This window comes from Manis javanica, chromosome 6 (genome assembly GCF_040802235.1).
Source record: "Manis javanica isolate MJ-LG chromosome 6, MJ_LKY, whole genome shotgun sequence".
NCBI lineage: Eukaryota > Metazoa > Chordata > Mammalia > Pholidota > Manidae > Manis > Manis javanica.
The window spans coordinates 69,067,215-69,092,799 of NC_133161.1; the positions used below are offsets into that span (position 1 = coordinate 69,067,215).

The 25,585-nt window shown below is 36.3% G+C and overlaps 1 protein-coding gene and 1 long non-coding RNA gene across 5 annotated transcripts in view; one reads left to right on the forward strand and one right to left on the reverse strand.

Annotated features, from left to right (window-relative positions):
• Positions 1-17,280, reverse strand: part of CASD1 (CAS1 domain containing 1) — a 43,881-nt gene extending 26,601 nt beyond the window's left edge. Inside the window, exons 1-5 of one of the 3 annotated variants that reach the window (XM_073238823.1) lie at positions 17,261-17,280; positions 9,587-9,683; positions 8,920-9,040; positions 3,492-3,536; positions 2,419-2,481 (exon numbers count right to left, since the gene is read on the reverse strand). In XM_073238823.1, the coding sequence (XP_073094924.1) occupies positions 2,419-2,481; positions 3,492-3,536; positions 8,920-9,040; positions 9,587-9,609 (252 nt within the window). In that variant the 5' untranslated portion in view covers positions 9,610-9,683; positions 17,261-17,280. Of the gene's footprint in view, positions 1-2,418; positions 2,482-3,491; positions 3,537-8,919; positions 9,041-9,586; positions 9,684-16,620; positions 17,174-17,260 lie in introns of those variants that run through there. The other 2 variants (XM_037019855.2, XM_037019856.2) reach the window with 2 other exon arrangements.
• Positions 16,711-25,585, forward strand: part of LOC140849911 (uncharacterized) — a 71,499-nt gene continuing 62,624 nt past the window's right edge. For both annotated transcript variants that reach the window (XR_012132299.1, XR_012132300.1), the window contains exons 1-2: positions 16,711-16,841; positions 19,199-19,278. This is a non-coding gene — a long non-coding RNA (uncharacterized lncRNA). The remainder of the gene's footprint in view (positions 16,842-19,198; positions 19,279-25,585) is intronic.

The following is a 25,585-nucleotide window of genomic DNA, read 5'->3' on the forward strand; positions in this document are numbered from 1 at the left end:
ATCATTCTGCTTTTCCTCTTACACCTCTCTTTGCCTCTTCTCAGAATCTTTTTGATAGTTCCATTCTTTCATCTCTAAAGAGAGATAGCTCTCTTCTTTAATCTCTAAACTCTCTGCCTATTTAATTTCTCCCATTCAAGTAACTTCAAATATCCCTTTACTCTATAATAAGACTCCCCAAATCCATCTAAGTAGCTTGGACTTCTTAATGACTACCATTCACCTACAGAATTAAATCTCAATTGCTGGTGTCTTCATGACTTAGTCTAATTTTCTACTACTACCTCACTGTATCTCACCATTCTCTTGTTTAAAACTTTCAGTGGTTCTCCACTATCCTCAGAATAAATTCAACCCAATATCCTTACTTTTAGGAAATATACCCTGAAGTATTTAGAGGTAATGAAAAAAATGGATAAAGTAAATCTACACCCCAACAAAGATAGCTTAGGCTATTATTCATAATCTAGTATCTGCTTGCCTCATCTCTTACCAAATCTCTCCCAATAAAGCACATGAAATTAACAACCAAAACCAAACATAAATAAAAGAGCATTTTGAATTCTATCTCTAGCCATGCTAAAAGTGCCAGTGATTCCCTGAATAGACTATTCTCTACCTTCCATATATTTGCCTCTGTTTTTTCCTGCACAGAATCACCATCCTTTCTCACTCCAGGTCCTCACCTTTAAGATCACTCTTTTTTGAAAACTTTAAAAATTACATTTAGTGCCTGTCCTCTGTAATCTTGATAATACCTTATTCTTTCCTTATTTTGGCACTTGTCACATGGCTGCCTTAAGTACCTACATCTGCCACTCATTTAGCAGCTCTTACAGAGGAAGAGTTATTAGCTAGAGTATCAACAGTTTTTAGACCAGTGCCTTGAAAATGGCATATACACATATTCTTTATCTTATCACATTAATATTATTCACAGAAAGTCACTATCTATTAGACTGCAAATTCCTCAAGGACTAGACTGGGGCTCACTCCTAGCCACACTCCTAATACCAGTCCTAAAACCACAAAGCTGGCAACAATACATAAGTATATATGGATCTTTGTCTTCTCAGAATCTAGCAGCCTACCATGGAAATGGTAAAAAATAAATACACAAATGCAGGCATACACACATATTCTTTGAATAAATGAAACCAATCAACTAATCCATCTTAGGTAATTACATGGCAATCTACCTAAGTAAGTTGAATCTTTTTTTTTCCTCCAATAATCACAAGGCGTTTTACAACAAAATCTAAAACTACAAACACTAATTTAAGCTAATTGTAAGAACTGAATATCTAGATATGCAATGTATCTCCAGGTTAGTAAATATAAAGATTTTCTGTGACCTTGCAAGACTTAAAAATTATACTGCACTGATATTTAACTGTGAATTTCTATTACTGCAATAGATATATTTTCAGGCCGAATGCACAAATATAAAACATATGTTTAAATCATTTGAAATGTACACTTAAACATTATTCTACACTTCTGGATTTTCGGAACACATCAATAAAAACAGAATGCAATTAGGTGAGACATTAGTTTACCAGGAATTGAATTCTATAAGTCATCTGCATGTTTTGTTTTTTTTTAAACTTAAACGTACTTTGTCAGAGAAACAATGTTAGAAATGTTGACTAGGTTTCCATTGGATCCTACAAAAGCCTATTTGGTGTATAAAGGGTTACAGTACTAAATATTTACTGTGAAAAGAAGCAAAGAAAAATGACACTGCAACACAAGTAATTAAGCAAAGCAAATAACAAAATTGAATATTGTTTGATCCATCCCTAAATACAAATATCTCTCAGAAAGAATATAGGTTTAAAGGACTGACCAGGTGCTCTATGGAGACACTGTGGAGATTCGAAAGTGGATTTGTGAGAACTGAGGGGTTTTGTGAGGTTAACAGCATGCTTTCCTTTATATCTCATTTATTTCCATGCATTATGAGCCAAAATATACTAGGCTGGACTTTTGGGTGACAAATATAATGATAAAAAGGAAGAAAACAGGCTATTTAAAAAAAAGTTTCCTGAAGTACCTGGGCAAAGGTTTAAAGGACAAAGTGGAAAAACACTCAAGAGAGTGTATACTGTGCTAGAAAGATTACCTAAGTTTGAATTAACTGAGCAACAGCATTCACAGAAAATTTTAAGTCTATAAAATGTGGTATAAGCATAACCACTTTAGGGTAAGAATGGTGATGGACTGGATCAACTTTCTCTCTTTAGTAAAGTGATGGAGTCAATCCAGCACAGCTTAGGTGCTATTTAGAAGGCTGGTATAAAGAACAGGAGAGTGGGACAGGTGAGGAGGGGGAAGAAAAAGAAAAACAATGGATTCTCATGAGCTTTAAAATTTGGTTGCTTAAAACCAGAAATGCCTAGATTTTAAAACACAGACCTCAGCCCATACTTTCATACACTGTTTCATAGAGCCATTAACTTCTGGATGCCACAGAAAATCCTAAAAAAGAAACGTAAGAGAAAAAAAGTCAAAGAAAATGTGATATCCACCATTCAAAATAACATTAACGTATCTCGTACAGAATACTTCCGAGGAAACCACCACCTTGTGTGTGTTCATCTCCCTTCTCACAAGAGTTTTCCTTGTATCCACTTTTGCTCTCTTCTCAACTACTCCTACATTGTAGCAAGAGAAATCTTTTAAAAACTTAAATCTCATCTTGCCACATCCCTGCCTAAATATTCAAGGCCTTTCCATTGCCCAAGAATAAATTCCAAAGTCCTTGAGGTTGTAAGGAGGCGCAGGTGCTGGCATCTGCCTAGGTATTCTGCCTCTTCTGTTGCCGTCTTCCCCCCTTGCTCTAAGAACCTGTTTGGTCCTTGTTCAGCTCCTGAAAGGCTCTGCTACTTTGTTTCTAGGACTTTGCACACACTGTTCCTCCTACCTATAATGCTGTGAACTCTTCCAGTGAGCTGACGAGCTCCGACTCATCCTTGAGGCCTCAGTTACAAGAGCAATTCTTCATGTAGGAAAACTGCTTTTAATTCCTTGCTCTGTACATTCCGAATGTCCCACTCATTTCTTTTTGCTATCCTTACCCCAAGTTAAACTACATATAGAGAACTATAGTGACTTGTAAGCTCCATTAAGTCTAGGATCTTTTGGTCTTGATCCCTACGGTATTCTCAGCATTTAGACGTTACTGGGACTGGCAATTCAGAAAACTCACATACAGTCTTTTATGGACATTAATCCTGAACACATACTGGTTTCAAATTAATTTACAAGATTACTTTTTCTTTCGTAATAATCTGAGAGACCAAATTTTCTGTTTTATTACACAAAAGAGTATACACAAATATTTATTCAATTATTTTAATATCCTTATCTACTGTCAATATACTGAAATATATTTTGTATGTACAAAGCATTAACTGATCTGCAAATAAATTAACCACTGAACACAGTTTCAACATTGTAGCATTTAGCTTCCTTTTAAATGAACTTACCACTTTGACTGATGAAATCTTGTCTTCAAAAGGAATGTTTTCATGCTGGCATAATAAAAGGAGACAACAGAGAAACATTAATGTGTAGGTTAATGTTTCTTTAGCTGCTTTTATTTATTTGTATGATCTATTCATTATCTATATCTCAATTAACTATATTCAACCTGAAGAGAAAAAGTCTTGCATAGAAAACCAAATAGGTGACACTAGTGTTTATATGTGATTTCCAATATCTAAGAAAACAGTTCAAAGATAAAACCTCAACTACCAACTAGCAGATATGGGAACACGTCTATGTATTCCCAAGCTTGTCACAATTCTGATTTAATCCTAGTATTATTATCTATGGCAAAGATGGGTTACTCCCTTACATTTCCCAAGTCCCTTCCAGTTAGGACCACATGACACATTCTGCCCAGTGTAATGTAGATACACGTGACATGGGTCACATCCAGCCTGAACTTCCCAGGGAAATTTTCTACTCTTTAGCTTAACTTGATGCAGAGACTAAAGAGGTTGAGTGTTCCAAATGATACAACTAGAAGATGGTAAAAAATTCCAACAGCAGGAATCCCCAAATGGCTGCGTGGAGCAGACCCTCTTGCCAACACACTTAAGACGTGCAGCACTCAGTGAGGAAGAACCTCTGTCTTCATGCTGTGGAGCTGCTTGTTGCTATAGCAACACCTGGTCCATTCTCACCTTTATGCTAACTGCTAACAGAGGTCCTGTCTGCACAGGATCGGACATTCATGACTCTAGGTGATTATGAGTTTGACTTTGAAGACAGTAGATTAATAGTTAAGTTGTAGAAAAAATTAAAATTTGGAGACAACTTCTTGTAACCAAGCGTTGCATATAAAAGAAAAGAAATCCTATCAGAGTTAAAAGTCTGGGGGTGGGGGAATAGAAGTGGCTAATAAGAAGCTAGTTCTCTTCCTAAAATCAAGGTTGAAATATTTTTATTAATTTAACCATACAGTATTTTTTATATCTCTGTGAAATAAAGTCTGCTTTTATGAACAGGCTACCTTTTAAAATTGTTAGTCCTACTCAAGCATAATTTCCCAAGAGGACTCTTGGGACCAATATTTCAATGAAACTTTAAAGTATGTTACACAAAAAGAGTTTACTTGCTCAAATAAGTCTGGGAAATCCTGAGTGAGACAAAATCACACAGGCGCTTTCCTCCTCCTATCCAATCCCAACCTTGTTAAAATTCTTCCTCGGAGAAAAATAATGTGTCACAAACTATCTTTTTCCTTCTTTTGTAAAGCTCAATTAATTCAACTCAATCTCTCTCTTATTATTTTAATGTAACATGTGATAGGTACATAAGAATATTTCACATACACTTAAGTCATAAAGCACAGTAAAAATAAACAAGCACTCATAAATCCAAGGCACAAATCAGCATTGCCCACACACTGAATGACCCACGTAGACCCCACTTAATTTCCTGCTTTATCCCAATGAAACTGTGCCTTGAATTTTGTTGATATTTTGCTTTCTCTTTTATTATGTAGTTTTGTTTCATTTATATGCATCCTTAAAAGATATATCACTTAAATGTTGTGGGCTTTCTTTCCAACTTTTAATAATTAAAATTGTCAAGCTTACAATAAAGTTGACAAAATTATAATGAACACCCAAACACCCTCTACCAATTAACATTTTCTACAGTACCTTTATGCCAGGAAAATTTTATCATACAAAATCTTGAGTTCATTTCTTTCCAATCCTTACCTTTAAATTATCTTTCTTTGGTTAAGGATCTCTAATATAACGTTGAATAGAAAGAGCAATAATGTATATCCTTGTCTTCTTCCCGAATTTAAGATAAATGTGTCAAGCATTTCATCATTAAGAGCATTTACTCTAGACTCCTGGAATTTGTACCAGGTCAAGTTAGAATATAAAGGAACTACCTAATAAAGAATGAAACCAGTTGTCTGATATTGTTGGTAATTGCTTAATTGTCCAATATGTGGTCAAAAAAGGTTCCAGGTATGCTTTGAAAAAACATATTCTCTGATGTTTTAGTTTATTTCTTAAGTATTGAGCTTTAAATTCATAAAATCAGCATGTTTAATAGTCTATTATATATCTACTAGTTTTATTTGCTCATCCTATCATTAACTGTGTGAGCAGTGAGCAATTCTCTCAACATGATGGAGGATTTGTCAACCTCTCACTGTAATGTTGATTTTTGCTTTATACATTTTAAGGTTAATTTATTAAATGCCTACAAGTTTAAAACATTCTTGGTGATTTTTGAACCTTAAAAAGTATCTGTATCCCTGATAATGTTTTTGGCCTTAAAATCTATTGTCTTAATTAATACGACTCATCTTTCTGTAAGTATTTGTCTGATAAATCTTTTCTCATTTTTAATTAGAACCTTCCCATGTCCTTTTGTTTTAGGTATGACTTTTTAAGCAGCAGGAAGTCTGCTTAAAAAACAGTCTCAAAATTTGTTCAGTAGAAAAAGTTTAGACTACTTGATCTACTAATTCTATCCTTAGTCCTTCCCCTTGAAGTTTTGCTCTGCATCTTTAAGTTATGTTTTAAAGATAATACTTTAAAGAGTATAAAGATGTTATTAGAAGACTTTAATTGTCATTACACCTCTCTGACTTATATTTACTGTTATTGGGCACTTATTTAGCACTGTCTTTTTGTAAAGTGCAAAAAGATATTATTTTATGCAGACACTGTTTAGATTTATATACATGTTTACTATTTTCCTTAACCATTGCTTCTTATATTTCAAATCTTTTTTTCAGAATTATTTTCCTCCCTCCTATAGTTTATCCTTTCATGTAAGTTTATGAGGCAGCAAACCCTCATTGTTTCTGTTTACCTGAAAATGTCCTTTATCTTAAGAATAGAGAAATTTGTATGCTAGGTATACAATTGTAGGTTGAAATTTACTTACTTTCAGAACTTTAAAGCTCCTATTCTGCTGTCTTCTGGCTTCCAATATTACTATTGAAAATATGCTGGCCCAAAGCTTAGTTTTCTACATATAGTGTACTGTAGATATTGGCATCTGTCTTCAGGGCAACCCAAACTTCTACACTGTGCCTACTGTTACTGCTCCTATCTCTGGTTTTGCTTCATAGTTTCTTCCTGTTTGGGGGAGTGTCTCTCATTTTCTCAAAGTCTAGAAATACATCAATAACAATTTTTTTTTAAATCTAGGATGTAGTTGGTTTAGGATAGAAGGGGCCCCCAGAGTATCTGGCTGGCCCTCTGGCTGAAAGCAACATGAACAGGTTTCTTTACTGTAAGACTTTTCAAGATTTTAATATCCTAGCCTAAATTAAAACCATCTAAGATGGGGATATGATATCCAGCTCTGCCCGAACTTATTTGATCAGAGCTTTATACAGAACTAGGCTTCCACAAAATATAATTTGAAAAAACTCCTGCTCTAAAGCTTCTTTTAAAGAAAAATTGCCTCCATACAGAAAAGAAACAAATATAAAGAGTTATCTTTAATATTCCTAGTCTACACAAACCCACAACAAGGCTTAAAAAAAATCTTTTTTACTATATGTCAGACTGCTAGTAGGCACAAGAAATGTATTTTTAAAATAATGATAATACACAACTTCTGTCTTCAAGATGTTCAGAGACAAGAGAACAAAGTAAAATATAATTTGGCAAATGCTCTACTAGCAGTTTGAACCAAATAGTTTCTCAATAACTATGTGTTTAAGACTATGATAAACTATCTTTGTTTCTTTTTTAAATGCATGTAAATTTAAATGTTATTTTGTCTGGTAATTGTGCATTAACTGGGCACCTCTAGAAAATAAAAATTGAAAACATAGGTGTTATAATAACTAGAGCTCAGAAACAATGTGCCATATAGTACCTACTTTGGCTGTAGACTAAACTATTATACCTTTTTTCAACTAACTGTTGCCAAATCCATTATTCCAATTTTCAGAAAGATACACTATTCTAAGCCTAGAAATACTAAAGCAGGTTCTTTGAAATCAGAAATCTCTCTACTTTTTAAAAGTCATTAAAGTTTTTTACTCTGAACTGTGACAATCTCATGAAATTAAATAGTTCCAATTCTTCTGTATAATTTTGTGTGTATAAATACAAATGGAAAATACATTTACACATTCTAAATAAAATGAGAAGGTGACTTTGTTACTTTTCCATTATTTAGCTTTAAAATCTACACTAGCCTTTCCTGGTGAACAAAATCTCGAATAGCCTATGGATTTCCTCACAAGGAATAGGTTTCTAAGGATTCAGTATCCACTATCATCATCACTACAGGACTAGCTACTTAGCCGTGAAGTCCCTAGCTTTTTAGCTATTGCACAGGGTAGGTTAATGTGTACAAGCAGATTCAGCACACAAATTCATAAGCTATTCCTCCACAGCTCTGAACTTTCTTGTATTTCACTTTTCTCTCTCTGCAATTCCCCACACCCAATCATGGGCAGTTGAAGACAAGGAATAGAACCTTGGATCACTTAAGAACATATAAACTGAAGAATATGATGACATAATTCACAGAACATTTAATTAAGTAATTAACAAACATATAGAGAAGTGTTCATCCTTGTTAGGTTCCAAAAATGTATTTTTAAAACATAAAACATACATTTTATAAAATATTAAGAGAGCAAAAATTTGTTGCATTGTTAATTATATAGCATGATTAATTAACCAGTGCAAGCAAAACTGAAAAAAATTAGACCCCACATCACTATAGTAAATTGAAACTCATACAATCAACATTTTTTGTGTTTATATTCTTTACCCTAATATTTACATTGTAGAGATTCTCTACTAAAGACCTAATTTAAAAAGCAGTTTTCATACAAAGATGTAACTGAAAGTATCCTTTGTTAAATTTCAAAATGAAAAAATTAGAAAACTACAGAAAGTTAAGAAAAGGGAGGATTATATAAGATTACATTACATCCACTCAAGATGTTGCCATTATGAAGACATAATGATTATATAATAATGTGATAGATGGTGAAAAAAATGGGGAAAAAGCAAGACATGAAACTGTACATGCTAAAAGATCACAAGATTATGTTTTAAAAAAGAGAATGAAAAGTAATATGGTAAAATATTAAAATAAAAATATGGGATATTATCTGTTTTCTTTCTAAGGAATTTTAAAAAGTTTTTTCATGGAAAGACCTTATTATTTCTGAAAACTAAAAGTTTAAGTTAGTAAAAGGCTTACTAATACCTTACCCACCACTTCTTTTTCATATGTTCCCCAATATGGTAAAGCATCCCTTTTCTCCCTCCACCTTTCCCAAAACCAAAGTAAAACTTTCATAATTCTTTTTGTTAATGTGAAGGTGCACATTCCTCCTCTAACTATTGAGTTGGCTAACTTCTAAAATGATACCCTAAATGATGAGATTAGAAAGTTTACCTTATTTCCTTCTTCTTTGAATTGGGGATTAATTATTTTTACAAAAGAATAAAACAACTGACGAATTCTGGAATCTCCAATAAACGCAATATGTTTATCTACAAGGCAGTTCTTTGCTTCACTGAAACCAACAAAGAAACATTAATTAAAATTAATAAATTCAGCACATTGCCATTTCAAAGCCCACAGTTTGTAAAGAAAGAAGTATAGGACTGTTATATATCGTTAGTTTGCTTTAGAAATAGGTGGCCAGGTTTGTTTAAATTTCTAGTCTCAGTATGATCAACTGGCTTTCATCAGTAATAGCCACCATTTATTGTTTAAGATATACTCTAACTACATTCAGTACTTCATAGCCTTTATTTCAGAATAATTTCATGACATAGTCATCTAAGTACCAAAGCCAAGAGTCATTCACTCAGGGGTTACTTACTGTCTTGGGCCTGGATGTCTCTCACCTAGAAGCTTAGCCAGAGCTCTTTCCCTAATGCTTTAGCATAGGAATCTTCATTTGGACTTACCTCCATCCCAACCCTCTGTCAGCAATTCTCTACCATCCTATAGAGAAGTACCCTATAGTACTTCCTTTGCTTTGCCAACCCCTCTCCACTAGATATTAAGACCCCTCCTAGGAGAAAAAACAAACGACAAAATGAAGAAAACTTACCTGATTTTGTATTTATGCATCATACAACTGTGAGGTTGCCAAACTTTCTCTCCAAGAAATCTGCCACTTGAGAGAAGGTATTCACATGAATCACTGCCTACAATAATTAAACATGACAATGCTGTAAATGATTATTAAATTTTTTATATGTTGGTTATCTGACCCCACATAAGATCTTTGAGATGAGAGAGGACAAGGTTTTCTATACTTCACTATACCTTCTAGATGCATATTCCTCATCCATGAGATGCATAGTAAATAGCAATACATTAATACTCGAGGATAAAGAGCCACTAATGACAGATACTTTACTGTAAAAAAGACTTCTAACTCTTAATTGCTACATCCACTACTTTGACAGTTCCTTCTGCTTTAGGTTTTCTTTCTAAGGATATCACCTCAACCTCAAACTAGGTTTTTTGTTTGTTTATAACTCCTACTTCTAGTTGGGAAAAAAAAGTTTGAGGAATAAAAGAGAAGACTTTGGATATGACTACCTACTCAACTATTATAATACATAGTGCAGTAATATATCTGGAGACTTAGTAAATAATTGAAATATTTTATAAACCTACTCCCTGATTTTCAGAACTTCCTGTGAGGAAGCATGCTATCCCTGTTCTGTAAATGTGCAAAAGAAAAAGATTTATTCAAGAACCCCTTAAAAAGCCAAATAAAATTTTATCCTTTTATAATCTTACAAAGATAAGACTTAAAACTATGTTAGCCAAAAGGTAGCCAAAATATAAAAACAATCAGTAACAAATGCAGATTTCAGAGTTACTAATACTCAGTCTTTCTACTTCTCTTTATATCTTTCTGTAAGATGACCAACGAACTCCTCCCAGTTTGATTGGGGCTGTCAGTTTTACGTAGAAAAGTTCCGCATCTGGTGAACCCCTCAGTCCTGTGTAAACTGGGACAGATGGTCACCCTACTTCCATTTTACTGTACATTATTCTTAAATGAGTGATGGAGTTAGAAGGGTGTGGGAGGCATTAAAAAAGTTCACGTATGCCAAATAGACGAGGGAAAAATGAGATGTTTAGGTTAACTGTGGGATTATAATAAAAATACACGTATTACTTAATTTGATTCTCTAGATATTTGTCAACAGTCAACAGCAAGCTCTATTTGTTTTATAAATAGTTAAGGTCAGGATAGGGAGTCTAGTAAGAGGAATACTACAGAACAAAAATGGTACTGAAATATTCAGGGTGGGCATAGGGGAGAACCAAAGATATTTAAAGTAGAAGAACTCATGTCTTTTCTTCATTTAGTGATCCATTTATCTGGCCAACATAAAAGGTGATAAAAATGCAAGATACTTATATGCATAAATAATGAAAGTGTTATAATTTCAGTATCATAAATTCTAAAATAGAACAGGAAGGATAGGAGAAAATACTCAATTATTGTATTGGTGGAAAATCGGATAAGGAAAGCAGAATATTAATTATGAAATTTCTGCAATTATATATATAGCCTGCACAGGTTTTCATATTTCAAAGTTTTTTTAAATAACATCTCTCTAAGGAAACTATAAATAATCAGTTCTTAATTTCTTTTAATTATTAAAAACTAATTCTAATTCTAAAAACAAAATTAAGCTACGTAAGTAATCCAGCAGGAGTAGAGAAAGGACTATAGGAACACACAATTAAGTTATTTTTCTAAAAACAGCACTCCACTGAATAATTTTATAGTGGCTATATAGTAAATCCTACTAAAAACATAGTAAATGTTTAAGTAGAAAAATCCATGTTTATAGCATTTCTACCTCTTCAAATATATCTACTAAGCCAAGTAAAAAGGTAGTAACACATCTATTTCCTAAAAAGGTCATTTATAAGAAGTTGCAAATAAATAGGTATTAGTTCTGTGGAGTTTATTCTTCCTTTTATTTCTTCTTTTTCCCTTTCATTTTGTTTATCATTGTTGTTTGAGTTTTGTTTTTTAATAGAAGTCTAAACAGAGACACACACTGATCAGTCTTCTGTGTGTGGGAATATGTTATTTGTTAGCCATCTCTATGAGTTATCAGTATGATTTCGGGGAGATGGAGGTACCCATACCAATATCTTAAAATAACCAGACTTTTCTCCACCAGAAAATGGGTTTTAAAATGCAAAGGTCTTCTTTTGCTTCTCAGTATTACATACTGCTTTTCAGTAGTTCCGCTAGTGGAAAACAACTGCTGTCATCTGTTGAACCCATATTAAAAAACCCCAGAGCAAAACAGGTAAGACTTGTCACTAACCAAAAGGCACTATAAACACAGTATTTTAGAGACTACTAGTCTTTCCAGGAAATAAATTTTTAATATGCTAATGAATGCTAGTTGATGATCCTTTTTCTAATTCTTGTACCTGAAATTAATAGTCTGTATCATATCATTTAAAGTCCAGTCAGAAGACAGACACTGCATCAGCTATTTCAATAGAGAAAATCTAATAAAAAAATGTTGGAAAAGTAAAAGAACTGCTAACTAGACAACTGAAAAGGCAAGAAGAAACTTTTTTTATATGTGTCAACAAAATACTATAATAAAAGCAATAATAATAATAAAATCCATTATAATCTGATTAAAAAAAATTGACCTGATCTAGAAAACTCCACAAAATTCCACACTCAAGACAAGTTCTCTTTTCCTGGGAAGGAAATGTTTTCTGAAATCAAATCACTAAGCGTAAATCTAGATGTTAAAATAAGTTAATGTACCACATTTTTATTATGTACACTAACTATGGGTAAATATCTGCTGGCACATATTTACCTCTCAAATTTACATGGAAAAACCCCAAACAAAAGAAAATAGAAAATCCTCAGTCACTATTTTCAATTGTCTCATATTATTTTGATAGCCACTTTAACACAATCAGTGTTGAGATGAAAGTAGCCAAGTCCTCAGACAAATCAAGCTAGAAACACAATAAAAAGATAAAAAAGCACCTAAAGGTATAGAATTATTTACTTCAGCTTTTTCCAATACTAAAATTTAGATGAATGGCTGTCTTCCTCTTCATTCTGTTACCTTAAGCATAAGCATTCTGGTTTGTCAATCTGAAGTCTCAAGTTTTTAATGCATGACTTTTCTATAACTGAAAGATACTAAAAGCAAAGCAAACAAAATAAGTAAAAAAGAGAAACAAGTAAAAAAAAGCTGAAAAACAAAATGTAGCAACTAAAGAAAACATAATGCGCTAAATAGTGGCTTGCATTTTCCTTGGAATGGAATACCCCTGGCACACTGCACCTTTAGACTGAATCATCCTACCAAAGCTGTGTGTTTCTTACTACCAACCATGAAAATACCAGATCATAAAGTTTATAATATGATCTGTAGAATATTTTGTTTGCCTAAAATGCATAAGTTATGCTCTGGTCTGTGCTAAAAACGTCACCATTTACATTTTTCTTTGCACAAGCTACGAGTGCCTCATTACAAGTAGTATCATGTAGATGAAGATCTTTCTTGCAAAGAAAAGGCTAAGACACCTAGAGCTGCTTCTTTCTTGCTTAATTTTTGAAGCTTTGAACTCACTTTTCATCAAAACATGCAGTAATATTTAACATTTGCCCTTACCATGCCTGGCAAAAGGGGATTAGATTTCAACAAAATTAAGAAATTTAACCAAATTTTTCAATTACAAAAAATTTAAAATTTTCCAGCTTGAAACAACTCTTAAGTCTATAGATAATGGCCTTTTGTTACAGAAATGATGTTTTTAATCTGTAATCACAGTTTCAATGGACATTTTGTGATTCCATAATGTTAGATATTAATAAAATTTAGAAAAGAGTTAAAAGAATAATTTTTTAAAATGCCATTGTATTATGTGAAAATAATATTAATAATAAAAAAACCCATCCTACTTTCTCAAGTTGAGATCAGAACATGCTATCAGAAGATGAAATTCAATTAGAATCAAAAGAACCAAATGCAAGGAGGAAAGCAGAAAGAAATAAATCTATTTATCCAATAAATGTTCATGTAGTTCTTACTATGTGTTGGACTTTGATGATTTAAAGATGAATAAAATACCCTTGGCAGCTTACAGTTTGTGTATAAATTATTGGATGGATATAAATTATTACAATACAACATGATAAACATGTACTAATTGCTGTAGAAACAATGAATTATAAATTCCTAGTTCTGTGGTGGTGACATCTGAATAAGGCCCTGAAGGGAAAATCTGTACTTTCTTTCAAGGAGAGATGGTCACTGCAGGCAGAGAAAATCAGGTATCTGTGAGATATGTAAAAGGGCAAAGTAAATTTAGATTGTGAGCCTCCAGTTTAGGAAGAAGGAAGAAACATAGACATAAATAATAAAAAGTAAGCTGTTCATATTTTGAAGTTTTACACATGCAACTTTTTAGAAAAATTGCCACTTTACTGGTAAAATAGGAAAACTCTTGGTTGGTACTGTGAAATTGATGTTTCCTAATTGTTTTAACCCATGTCCCTGTGGAAAACATGTTCTACTCCCTTTTCTGTACATCACCATTGTCAAAAAGGCTCTGAGAAAAGCAGACTATAACATAATGGCATGAGGCAGATAAACTGGGTTCTAAATCCTAGCACAGTCACTTATTGTGTACTTTAGGCAACTTAATCTCTCATGCCTCATTTTTAGAATGGAAATACTACTCTCATTTGCTGAATCTAACACCATTGATTTTAAGACACATCATTACTTTATACAGTTTAGGAACAATGTTATCAATTAAACCTTGACATGCAATCAGAATTTTAAAAACTCATTCTGATTACAGAGATGTTAAAAATGGGCAGTGGGGAGGGGTGAAATATGATAATTATATCTACTTCATAGAATAGTTGTAAAGGCAAACTGAATTAAAATGTGTAAAACCCTTTGTAGAACAGCACTTGGCACACAAGTGCTCAATGTTAGCATGTAGTGTTTGCCATGACTTACTTTCTGTAGCATGTAATTCTTTTACTTTCTGTAGTTTGTATAGCAAAAGACACACATTCAGTGTATTCAAACTGTATATTGACCCTACCCTGCCTGAGGCATACTCATACCCACACACTGGAGATTTAATATACAGCCTAAACCTCTATATCTAATATAAGGCCCTTTCTTATTCTAAAGATTTATGATATTGTGATTCAAATGTATGGTTATCTTTGTGGGAAGGGCTTTGCATCTGACTCAGTTTGACAGTGCCAAAGCATGAGGATGGCTAAAAAGATCATTTTTGTTTCCCAAAAGTTTCTGGCTCAAGACATTCAATCTAGGCAAGTACACACACCAGGTGTACTGCTTCACACTCAAGGCCCTGAAGCGCCTACCCTGATGACTAGCTTCTGGAGGAGGCTTTATGAACAACCCCAGACCACTATACTGACTCATAAGGTTCCATCTGACATCCTATTTTCCCTGCTGATGACAGATCTTGAAAGGATGAAATATATAATCTAAATTTAATAATTAGTGTCCAAACTTATCAAAAGATAAAAGCACAATTTAGAAAAGGAAGAGGGGGGACTAGAAGCTTACCTTTAGGACTGTTATAAAATTTATCTTCACTACCATCATGTATACAAAATTGAATTTATTACTTTTATCTTAAACCAATTGGCATACAATGATTGTTAGAAAAGTTTCTTCAAAATTTCCACAGATTAACCGTCAACATTGCCAGTTTCATTTTGTATATGAAAATATTGGACTTCTATTATAGCACCTGCATATGAACCAAAGCCATGCCAGGTCATGTGGCTGTGATCTGTAGAAGGCTGAGGGAGAAAGGCCAAAACGATATAAAAAATTTATCTTTTTAAATTGATTTAATGTATTTATATAAAGAGCTATTCATCCAGTTTGGTACTGGAATGTAAAATTTTTGATCCTGAATCGTTAGGGAAAACAAACCAGAAAAATTAATCAAAATGTCCTACACTTTGCGAAGATTCCCTGGGTTGAGAAGAAAGCTCAGATTCCACTACCAAAGTGGGTGTGAAGTTAAATGGGAACAGCGTTAAATGTACACCTGTCCATAACACTTTACATCTTGACCACTTAATCTCAGTCACCAAGAGCTGTTCAGATAAAGGCTTTGACAATACGAGGAGCCAAAAGTATAAGATTTGATCATTAGTAATTTCCCTCAGTCTATCAGCCTCTCTCCTCGTGGCATTTTTACAGAAAAATCTTTAAAAATCAATCAACAAGGAGAAGTAAATATCCCCTGATTACTGAACGGCAATTCGTCCTGGAATAAGGTGGTCTCATTTCCCCTTTACACTAATTTCAAAACCCACAGCGAAGGCCTGCTTTCAAACTGATTTCAACTTGCTTTCATTGCACACCTCTGACTCCTGTCTACCCATAACTTTTTTCAAGTATCTGCCCCGGTCCCTTCACTTTGTAAAACGTGCGCAACCAGACCCCTTTAAACTTCTGAACTACAAAGACTGGGTGACACCTCCTCCAGTTGGCCAAGGGCATCTTTTGCCAGCTGTCGCCCCGGCAGCAGAGGAAAATGGGGCGGCCCTTGCCGCTGTCCAACAACTGCTCTGCACTGCGGTTACCGCGCAGAGGCCGATTAAACAAAGGCTAGGGCGCCGGACCCCCAGGGCGCAGAGTCGGCAGCCCCCCTGCTGGCGGACGTGCCCCGGGCAGGGCGGCCTCTGCCTTCTCGCGCCCCGGGCTAGACCCCCAGGGCCGCCGGGCCCACCTCCTGCACGCGAACCCCCGCCCGGCTCGCGCAGGAGGCGGGGCCCGGCGGCCCCTAGGGCCAGGCCCAGGTTGGCAACCCCGACCCAGGCGCGGGCGGCTGGGGACCCAGGACCGCGGGCCCTTGTCCCGTGGCGATCCGCACACGGGGCCGCTCAGGCGGCGCGCGGGGCACACCTGGGGCACCGCCTCCGCGCGGGCCGGGCGCTGCGGCGGGCGGGCGGCCGCGGGAGCGTGGGCGTGTGTTGGGCGGTAGGGGCGGCCTCCAGCCGCCGCGTCGCCGCCTCCCCCGGCCGGCCGGGGCGGGGGAGGGCCCGCTCACCTCGGTAGCGGCGGGAGGTGAGGTGGCACGCTGCGAGCAGCAGCACGGCCACCAGCGCCAGCACCTTGGCGCTCCTCACGCTGAAGTAGTGGTTGATCTCTCGCTTGCCCAGGTTGTAGGCCAGAGCCGCCATCTTGGTTCCTCCATGACAACAGTGCGCGGCGGAGCGGGGAAGGGGCGCCGCACAGGGGCAGCACTGGGGCTGCCGCCGCCGCAGCCAGGCAAGGAGCCGCCACCAGCCCCCGCGGCCGCCGCCCGCGCCTCCACCCTTGGAGCCTGACCCGCTCGCCGCGGCGCCCGCAGCCCCGACCTGGCCCTCTCCGGCCGCAGGCGCCTCGGCGGCCTTCCGCCAGCCCCGCCGCCCCTTCTCCGCAGCGCCGGCTCCCCAGGAGCCCTGGGCGCCTGTCTCCTCCCCTTCCTCCTCCTCTTTAGCCTCCTGCCTTAATAGCGGCTGCGCCTGTGAGCGGGGTCCGGATGCCCGGGGCTCCGGGGTCACGCGCCCCAGACAGCTCTCCGGGGGCACCGGGGCACCAGCGCCGGCGGGCGACATTGCCCGCGGCGACCGCGGCGGAGACATGGGGCTGTGGGGAGAGGGGCCAGGGGCTCCCGCCCAGCCCGTGGGGAAGCTACTGACCCCTACCTGAATCAGGTTGGGGCAACAGAGCTACAGTTCCGGAAGAAAGTGTGCTTCGTTCCACTCCTCCTTCCCCAACACACCCTTTTTTGAGTTTTCTCCGTGAACCTGCTCAGCAGGATGCGAAGCCCACCCCAGGTCCCCAGGGCTTGTCATCAGGTTATCTGGTCTGTTTGTCCCCAGATAAGTGCTAAGTGTTAAGACCGCTGGTAGCTCAAGCACCCACCCCAGAGTGAGACTGATCCTAACTTTTAACTCACTGCCTTGGCACATTTTTCTTGAAACTTTAAAAAAAAAAATCCTTAGTTTGCCCAGTTCCAGTGGGTGAAGGACACGGTACGGTATAGAAGGTACAGAATGAGCTCAGCTTCGTGTAGGTGTTGGTGAGAAAAGAGTTTAACAAGGGCTGGCTAGGTGGATGCGCCAAACGTAAAAACGTGCTCATTGACTATTGTTCCTACTCCTAAAGTTGGTTTATATTATAAAGTTGGTTATAAGCGCTTGTTATCCCTCGCCCTCTTTTTCTTGGTCTCTCATGTGCTGTCTTTCAGATGGGAATGGTTATTTACATGCCTACCTGTCTATTTGCTTCATTTTAGAGTGAGTCATTGGTTAGTTGGGATGTTTTCAAGTGTTCTTTACAACTCTCGCATTTAGTCATTCCTGAACTTGGTGTGTTTAGGCCCCTCTTAAAACTGTAAAATGTTAGCCATGAAGGGGGCTATAACAATAGTGCCATCTTAATTCTTTTCATCCAAGAACTCTTCTTATTATGTTTTCATCCATGGACTACATATCTTGAAAGATTTTGTCACTTAAATGAAATCACATACATCACTGTCATGGATGTAATGCTAATAAGCAATAAAGTTAAGCAAGTGTACAAATACTAGGCAGTGTTCCCTGGAAATAGTTGCTTAATTTTGTCTGTCACTCTTCTGATCCAAGGCTGATCACGTGCTGGAAGAATTAAATCAGATAATGTAAAAACTAGATCAATAACTCTGCTAACAGTATATGGCCCACCAATCAAATCCTAGAAATTTCTATGATGTCATCAACAGCAAATTAGAATTTCTGATGAGCATGAGATAACCAGTGTTAGCCCACAGGGTTGATTTAATGCTTGCCAAAAGTAAAGAAACTTGACATTTTATTTAATTGCAATTTCCAGAAGGCTTTCTGAAATAATTGTAAATAGCTTGTGGACCTTTCTTCCTTTCCTTCCTTTTAAAGCTAATCTCTTACCTCTGTTATGAATCTCTTCCTGTCCTCCTTTCCTGGGGATGATGATGACTCTATCAGTTATCCTTATGTCAATAATCCTCTCTCTGGGTCTTCTTTAACTCTCCTTCTCTCCTGGCTGTTTCCCTTCCACCAGTAAGTTTCTCTTTCTAGTGAGACACATCCATGGATTCTGTCACTGTGTGTTTACCTCTCCATCTGTCTTTCCTTCTCTGACAAAAGTATCTAGAAAGAGTAGTGCTGATTTTGTGGTGTCCACTTGATCCACTCACATTCTCCCTTCTCCGTGATGCTCTAATATGCTGCCTCCTGTCCATCCCCTTGCTGTTTCAAACATGATTTCTTGCCTGAATTGCTTATTCTTTTAGGTCACCTTCCTCAGGTCTAGCTCCCAAAACCGATCTTACTGCCTCTCCACCATATCTATAACCCAACTGAACTTTCGCAAGCTCAAATCATATGATGTTAAAAACTACCTAGTGACTCCATGTTTATTTGCCTATCCCTAAGTTTTCCAGAATGTTTACTAATACTCAACAGGTTACTTCACCCCCTGATAATCTGATAAAAAGAGAGACCATCTGATAGGAACTCTTTCAACCCATGCATTACTTGAAATAAAAACAAAAACAGATTACAACATTTTATTCCTCCTCTCCCTTTTTTAAAACCAAATATCTATTTACCATTGTATCACAGGAGGTCATGGGGATAAAGAAGACAGGAAAAGGAGGTGGAAATGGAGCAGCCAACACAACAGGAGGAGCACAGTTTTTGAGGTGAGAAGCTTTTGGCATAAACTGTTCCTGCTCCACTGTGTCCATTCTATACTTTTACAATGATCTGATTTTTTATATTGAGGTATGACTGACATATAATAGTTTCAGGTGTACAATGAAATGATCCCATTTGTATGTATTGCAAATTGATCATCACAATAAACCCAGGTAGCATCTGTTGTCATACACGGTTAAAAATTTTTTTTTCTTGTGGTGAAAGAAAGCTATTCTTTAGCAAGTTTGAAATATGCAATATATATTAACTGTAGTTCCCTTCTGACTTGAAAAATTCCTCCTCTCCCTTCCCCAAACTGTCTTTCATCTGTGTCCTGAATTGTATCAGTACAAATTTCATCTGAGAATGTAGTCTCATAAGTTTCTCTTTATTTCTGCCTTCAGTTTATCCCTCTTCACTGTTTGCTCTACTTATAAGGTCAAATGCTTCCTATTCCTATTTAAAGCACCTTCCTTACTTCGTCACACAATCTCTCTCATCTCCTCTAACCATACACTTCTTGAAGGAACAGTCTGGTTACTATTCACGCTTCCCCTTTTTCTTTTTTTAACTACTTACTGGTTCCTGTAACACTTGAAAACTGACCTCTGCTCCTGTTACTTTGCTTAAACCACTCTTTCAAATGTCCCCCACATCCTAAATTACCAAATCCATCGTCTTTATCTTAGCTTTATCCTTCTTGACTCTGCAGCATTGTTAAAAGATTTGCTGTCTTAAAATCTTTTCTATTTCCATGCCATTACATCCTTCTGGCTGTCTTCTTTCCTTTCCCATGAATCTTCAAGAAGGGTCCTCTTGCTTTTGCAAACCCCTTATATGAAAGTACATTTCAGAGTTCTTTCATTTACCTGATTTTCTTCTTGGGAAACCAGGATTACTGGATATATTGCATTTCTGGTCAAGTGGAGCATTTTGTGTCAAGGGACACAGAAGTTATCTAAGTTTCAGTTTGTTGATGTGGCATCCTGGAGCAGGTGTAACTCCATCTTGAGCCTAGGAATTTATTTCAATATTCCTAACTATAATAAAATAAGGTTTAATAATATTTAAAATAAGGCTTCCTTGGTACTCTGACTTGGGCTATATGTAGAGAGTCATGTCAAGCGTACTTGAGAGGAATCCTGAGGGAAGACTGGAAAGTCACACTTGTGGAGAGATGGACAATGGCCCACTTTTTTGTTGGCTTTCAGCATATTGTGCCTATAAGCCTGTCAAATGAATTCACAAATTATATACTTGTACGTAAACTCACAAAATGGAAAATGACTTTAAAAATCCTTATGGAGAATGTGAATTGAAGATGATTCCAATCTTATAAGCACTAGCAAACAAGGAGATGTAGAATGGAATCTTCTACTCCTAATTCAAGCTCTTTAACAGCTACACATTGTGATTAAAAAAAAGTATGTATATGTAATATACATCTCATATATCTGATGTATATGGATTTTATCTCATACATGACATACATGTATATGGACACTTAAATTTGCAAGAAATCGTAACAAATTTTGAAATTATCAAGATTTCAAATTGTTTGAAGTAAGAATTCACATCCACTCATTGTAAACCATGAATCTTGCTGCAAAGTACTTGGTGCTTTGAGATGAGAGTTACTACTGATATGAGGCCATTAAAGTTAGCAAGATATTCAGAAATTAAGCATCCAAACATGAATTAAACCTGTTATTGAGAGGAAAATGTTTGTGAGCACATATGAATGTTTCAAATTACATGTATTATATTAGTTCTTTAGTAAAGCAGGACAAACTTTATCAATAAATATATGTAAGTTAGAGGGGTGCATGCTCCAATTTTTAACTGATATGAGGGCATAGAAAATGAGAATTACTTAGTGCATCACCATAACCTGTTCATTCTACCTCCCTCAAAGCTTTTTCCTTCTCCCTGAGAATGCTCTGGTTTAGGTTCCAACCTTACCATTGTAACAGGTGTCTACTGGCCTCCTGGCTTCTAATTTCTTAGTTTCTCAGTGTCTTTTTTCCCAGTTGCTTGTAGAGTTATTTGTCTAATGCTTGCATTTGATCTTGGTATTTCCTTGCTTAAAAACTTTGGTGGTTCCCTATTGGAACAAAATGAATTCCCAGCCTCTTCACACCTTTAAGGTTGTCTGTGATTTGGCCTAAATCTGCATTTCTTCTCTTTAGCCCTCATTTCATCTAACCATGCTAAACTATAAATCAGGAATGTTACATATCTGCCTCTTCTCTCTTACTATCTCCTTAGCTTGAAATATTTTCCCCACACACATCGTATTCTACTTATTTAAAGCCCTTTTTTTCTTTTTCCCCTTCCAGTTTTATTGAGGTATAATTGACAAATAAATTTGTTTATATTTATAGGGTGCAATGTGATGGTTTGATATTAGTATAGTTTGTGAAATGATTGCCACAATCAGAAGAACTTTCTCCTTTAAAGACCTGCTCCATTTGCCTCTTCAATGAAGTAAGCCTCGTGGTTCCTTATGGTTTCTATATAACTCTTTCCCTCTTCTGATTTCTCAGTAATTTCTTTCTTTCTGTGCTTCAGAATGCATTCAACACATACACCATCCAGTCAGAACAGATATCTTCCTTACTTGTGCATATTCTGTTCATCGGGAAATTACCAGTTCAGTCTTTCAAGATATATCCCACTGTGTCTTATAATCTATTCAGTTACTATGTTTATCTTTCTCTTCTTCATTCCCCTCTGTCAAGATTTTTTATATTGGGGTACAGGGAGTTCGTACTTTTTGTATTATTGTTGGTAAAATTTGTGAAAGACTTAGAAATGGACCAAGATATTATGTCTTCAGTGGAACACTGGGCATTGTCCAGATTACCAGATTCTATGGGGTCTCTGAAGCTTTTATTGTCTTTGAGCTATTTTACATTGCTGTTAAGTTATATAATACTCACAGTAATGCAAAGGATTCTTGTTCATAGAAATACAAATTCTATCTCATTGGGATTCAGTTGATTATTGCCCTGTGTATACTGGGCAGTTTTGAAGTTTTACATTTGTTCATTAAATTTATTTCACCATTCCTAATGCCCACGTATGTGTGGCTCTTTAAATTCTCCTTTGAACCAACTGTGATATCCTGCTGGTTCCCTCATTAATTAATGAATTAAATAAAAGCTTTGACACATGTTCACTTTATATCTGTATGAAAGTCATGCTATAGCCTCTTCTAAAAATTGTCTTTTAATATGTGATATGCCTTGAACTTAATAAATATTAATATTCCTTACATTCTGATTAAAGATCACTTAATGAAGAACATTGGAGAAAATTGAGAGACTTCTTCTTAGAATATTTAAGACTATGGGGTAGAGAAATAATTTCCAAACTAAATTTTGACTTGTCTGAACAAGTGACTGATTTCCCATAGAAGACTGAAAATGTTTTTTTATCACAGTGAATTTGAATATTGGCCTTCAGATTCTTTGATCAATTTGAGTATACCCAAAGCAAAACTAAACAAAATCCAAATATTTGATTTGTATGTACTCAAATATTCAAAAACTGAGACAAAAGAGTAAGAAATTCTGAAGAATTACTCAATTATTTTATTATATGTTTTTGCGGTTGTTCTTTGGTTGTTTTGTTTTAATCTGGAAGATCTCACCTTGAAAAACTTATATAGGAATCCTCTCAGTGATCATTTGAAAGTTGTATAGTAAAAGTTTCATACATGTTATAATAGTCTTCAAGATAAGAAACATGTCCTGAATTCATCTTTTAGTCACACATGTGCTTCTTGTCTTCAGATTGGGAAACACTTGAGAGTTAACCTTAGGTCTCTGGTCCTTTCTTTCTAAATTCTCTGCTTATCCCATTTGTATTCTCTTTCTCCTACCTTTTCTGCTGCTTTTCTGTCTCCTTTACTTCTGCTGACTATTGTAGTGTTTCCCAAATATCTGTACTTCCTAAGAAAACTCTTCACTCCCCTCCCTAGTAGTCTTATTCACTTTACTGGTTTGGAAAAGGTGAAAGCAAAGGAGATGAGCAAAAAGTGGACAGATTGGAGATAGTTTTTATAAGTAAAGCCAACAGAACTTGCTGATGGATTGCATGTGGGATGTAAGGGAGATGGAGAATCAAGGGTGACTTCTGTTTCTGGCCTGTATAACTATAGCTTCAGGGGCCACTTACTGACATGGGAAAGACTGGAGTGGGGACAAATTTGGGAAAGATTATCATAACATTTCTTCAGTTTCTTCCCATTTACATTGAAGTATGTTTGAAAATTAAAACCCAGAAAATACAATACATATTAGAGTTTCATGTGTGAAATTCTACCAATCCAATACCCTTCCTCTAGGACAGAAAAATGTATCTTCTACTCCATTCCCAAGTTGTGTACTTTTTTTCAGGTGAAATCAATATTTCTATTTTAAAAAATAAAGGGGGAAGGGATGGTAGTGTAACAATTATTTTGCCCCGGGTCATCCTCAAAAGCTAAGACAAATTCTTCTTTGGGTAGAATAGTTGTTTTAAATTAGTTGGAAATCCACAGTTCATTGCTTCTTTAAAGGTACCTTTAGGGAAGAGAATATGAGTATTTTCATTCGTTTCTAAGGTGAAAGATGTTAACCATTGATCAGAATGGGGCAATTTAAAGGGGAGAAAAAAATTCTAAATGACCTGCCTGGTTTCACAGCCTTCTGGCCCAAATGGTACTGACATTTTCATTAAGCAGGTTAAGGAAAACAGCAGAGGTTAATTAACTTAGTGGTGTTTCAGTTGAAATGACCAAACTGCCTGAGGCCTGAGGTAAGTCTAATGTTGTTAGCAGCATCTTGGCCTTCCTTTATACTGTATCACCTTTTTGAATGTCTGTAAACAAATTAGGTTCCCATTTTGTGTAGGGCTGTGTAGCTCACAGGGATGTGTGAAAATGTATTAGGTAATGTCTGCAAAGCACTTTAAATGATTTATTCTTTAGCTAGTTTTTCCTAAGGGATACTTTGTCTCACACACTTCTAATTGCTATCTAGCTAGATGATAAAGAGCAATCTTCAACTAAACACTTAGTGGGTTGCAGGAGATGAGTCATAGATCTTTTACTCCATGCACATAGAACATGTATTTATATTTCCCATCATGAAATTCTGCCTGTCTAACTAGCATATTTTTTTCATGACATTTAGATATTATTTTCAGTTTGCAGGAGTGGCAGATATAACTTTGTGGTCGTTAGAAAAAAGTTTTATCTCCAGGGGTAGACTAATGTAGTAGAAAGAGCGTAGGTTTTAAAAGAACATTTGGGGTTTGACACTTGGCTCCACCATTTACTAGCTAAATAATGTGGAAAATCATTTTATCTGTTGAACTTCAACTTTCGTACTTGTAAAATGAAGATAATCACACCTATCACTCAAGGTTGTTTTTATGACTAACTGAGCAATGTATAGTTTTTGACACTTAGGTGGTGCTCAATAAAAGATTCTTTCTTCACAGTTCATTGTCATAGTAAATTCACTGTAATTGTTCTTAAACTGATTCTCTACTAGTCAATATTTACAAGTTAACATATAAGTCATAGACACCGAGTGTTTAATTAATAGAAAATAGCCAAGTCAAGTACAGATATATTCCTTTAAATAATTAAATAATCCTTGGCTTGGTCTTTTGAACAACACCCAGTATGATATTGAAAGGTTCTTGCCACCTACCTTTTGGCCTTATTTCCATATTTAGATGATTTTGCTTAACTGTCCACTCTTTTGCTTATAAATAACCTCTAGAGATGATTTTTAATCACACATACACACAAAAGGCTGACCTCACATTACATTGTGGCCTGATTATTTACATAGTTCAGCAAGAGGTTTAACTAATCATGTATGCCTCCTTGCACATTCAGTACAGATCAAGTATGTAGAGGCCAAAGAACTAAATTCTGCCAAATAATTTCACGAAGGAATATGGGATTCAATAATTTAAAAGCATCTATTTTTTTTTCTGTCACAAGATATGGAAATGAAGCCCAAGAAAATCTATACATGATGACTTTATCTTTATTGCTCATAGATTCTGGTGAATTCCTTTCTACTTTATGTCCCAAAATATGCTGAGGTTCCTGGCCAATGATGTTGCTTATAACTTGTGAGCCTTTAACCATAAAACAGGTACCAGACCACTTTTCTTGGGTGGGATTTGTAGGCATTGCTTTCACACATAAAATACAACAGTTGATCCTTAATGATGTGATTTCCATATGTAACTAAATATCATTTGTTTTCAAATGTTCCTCAAGTATAACCTTACATGGCAATATCA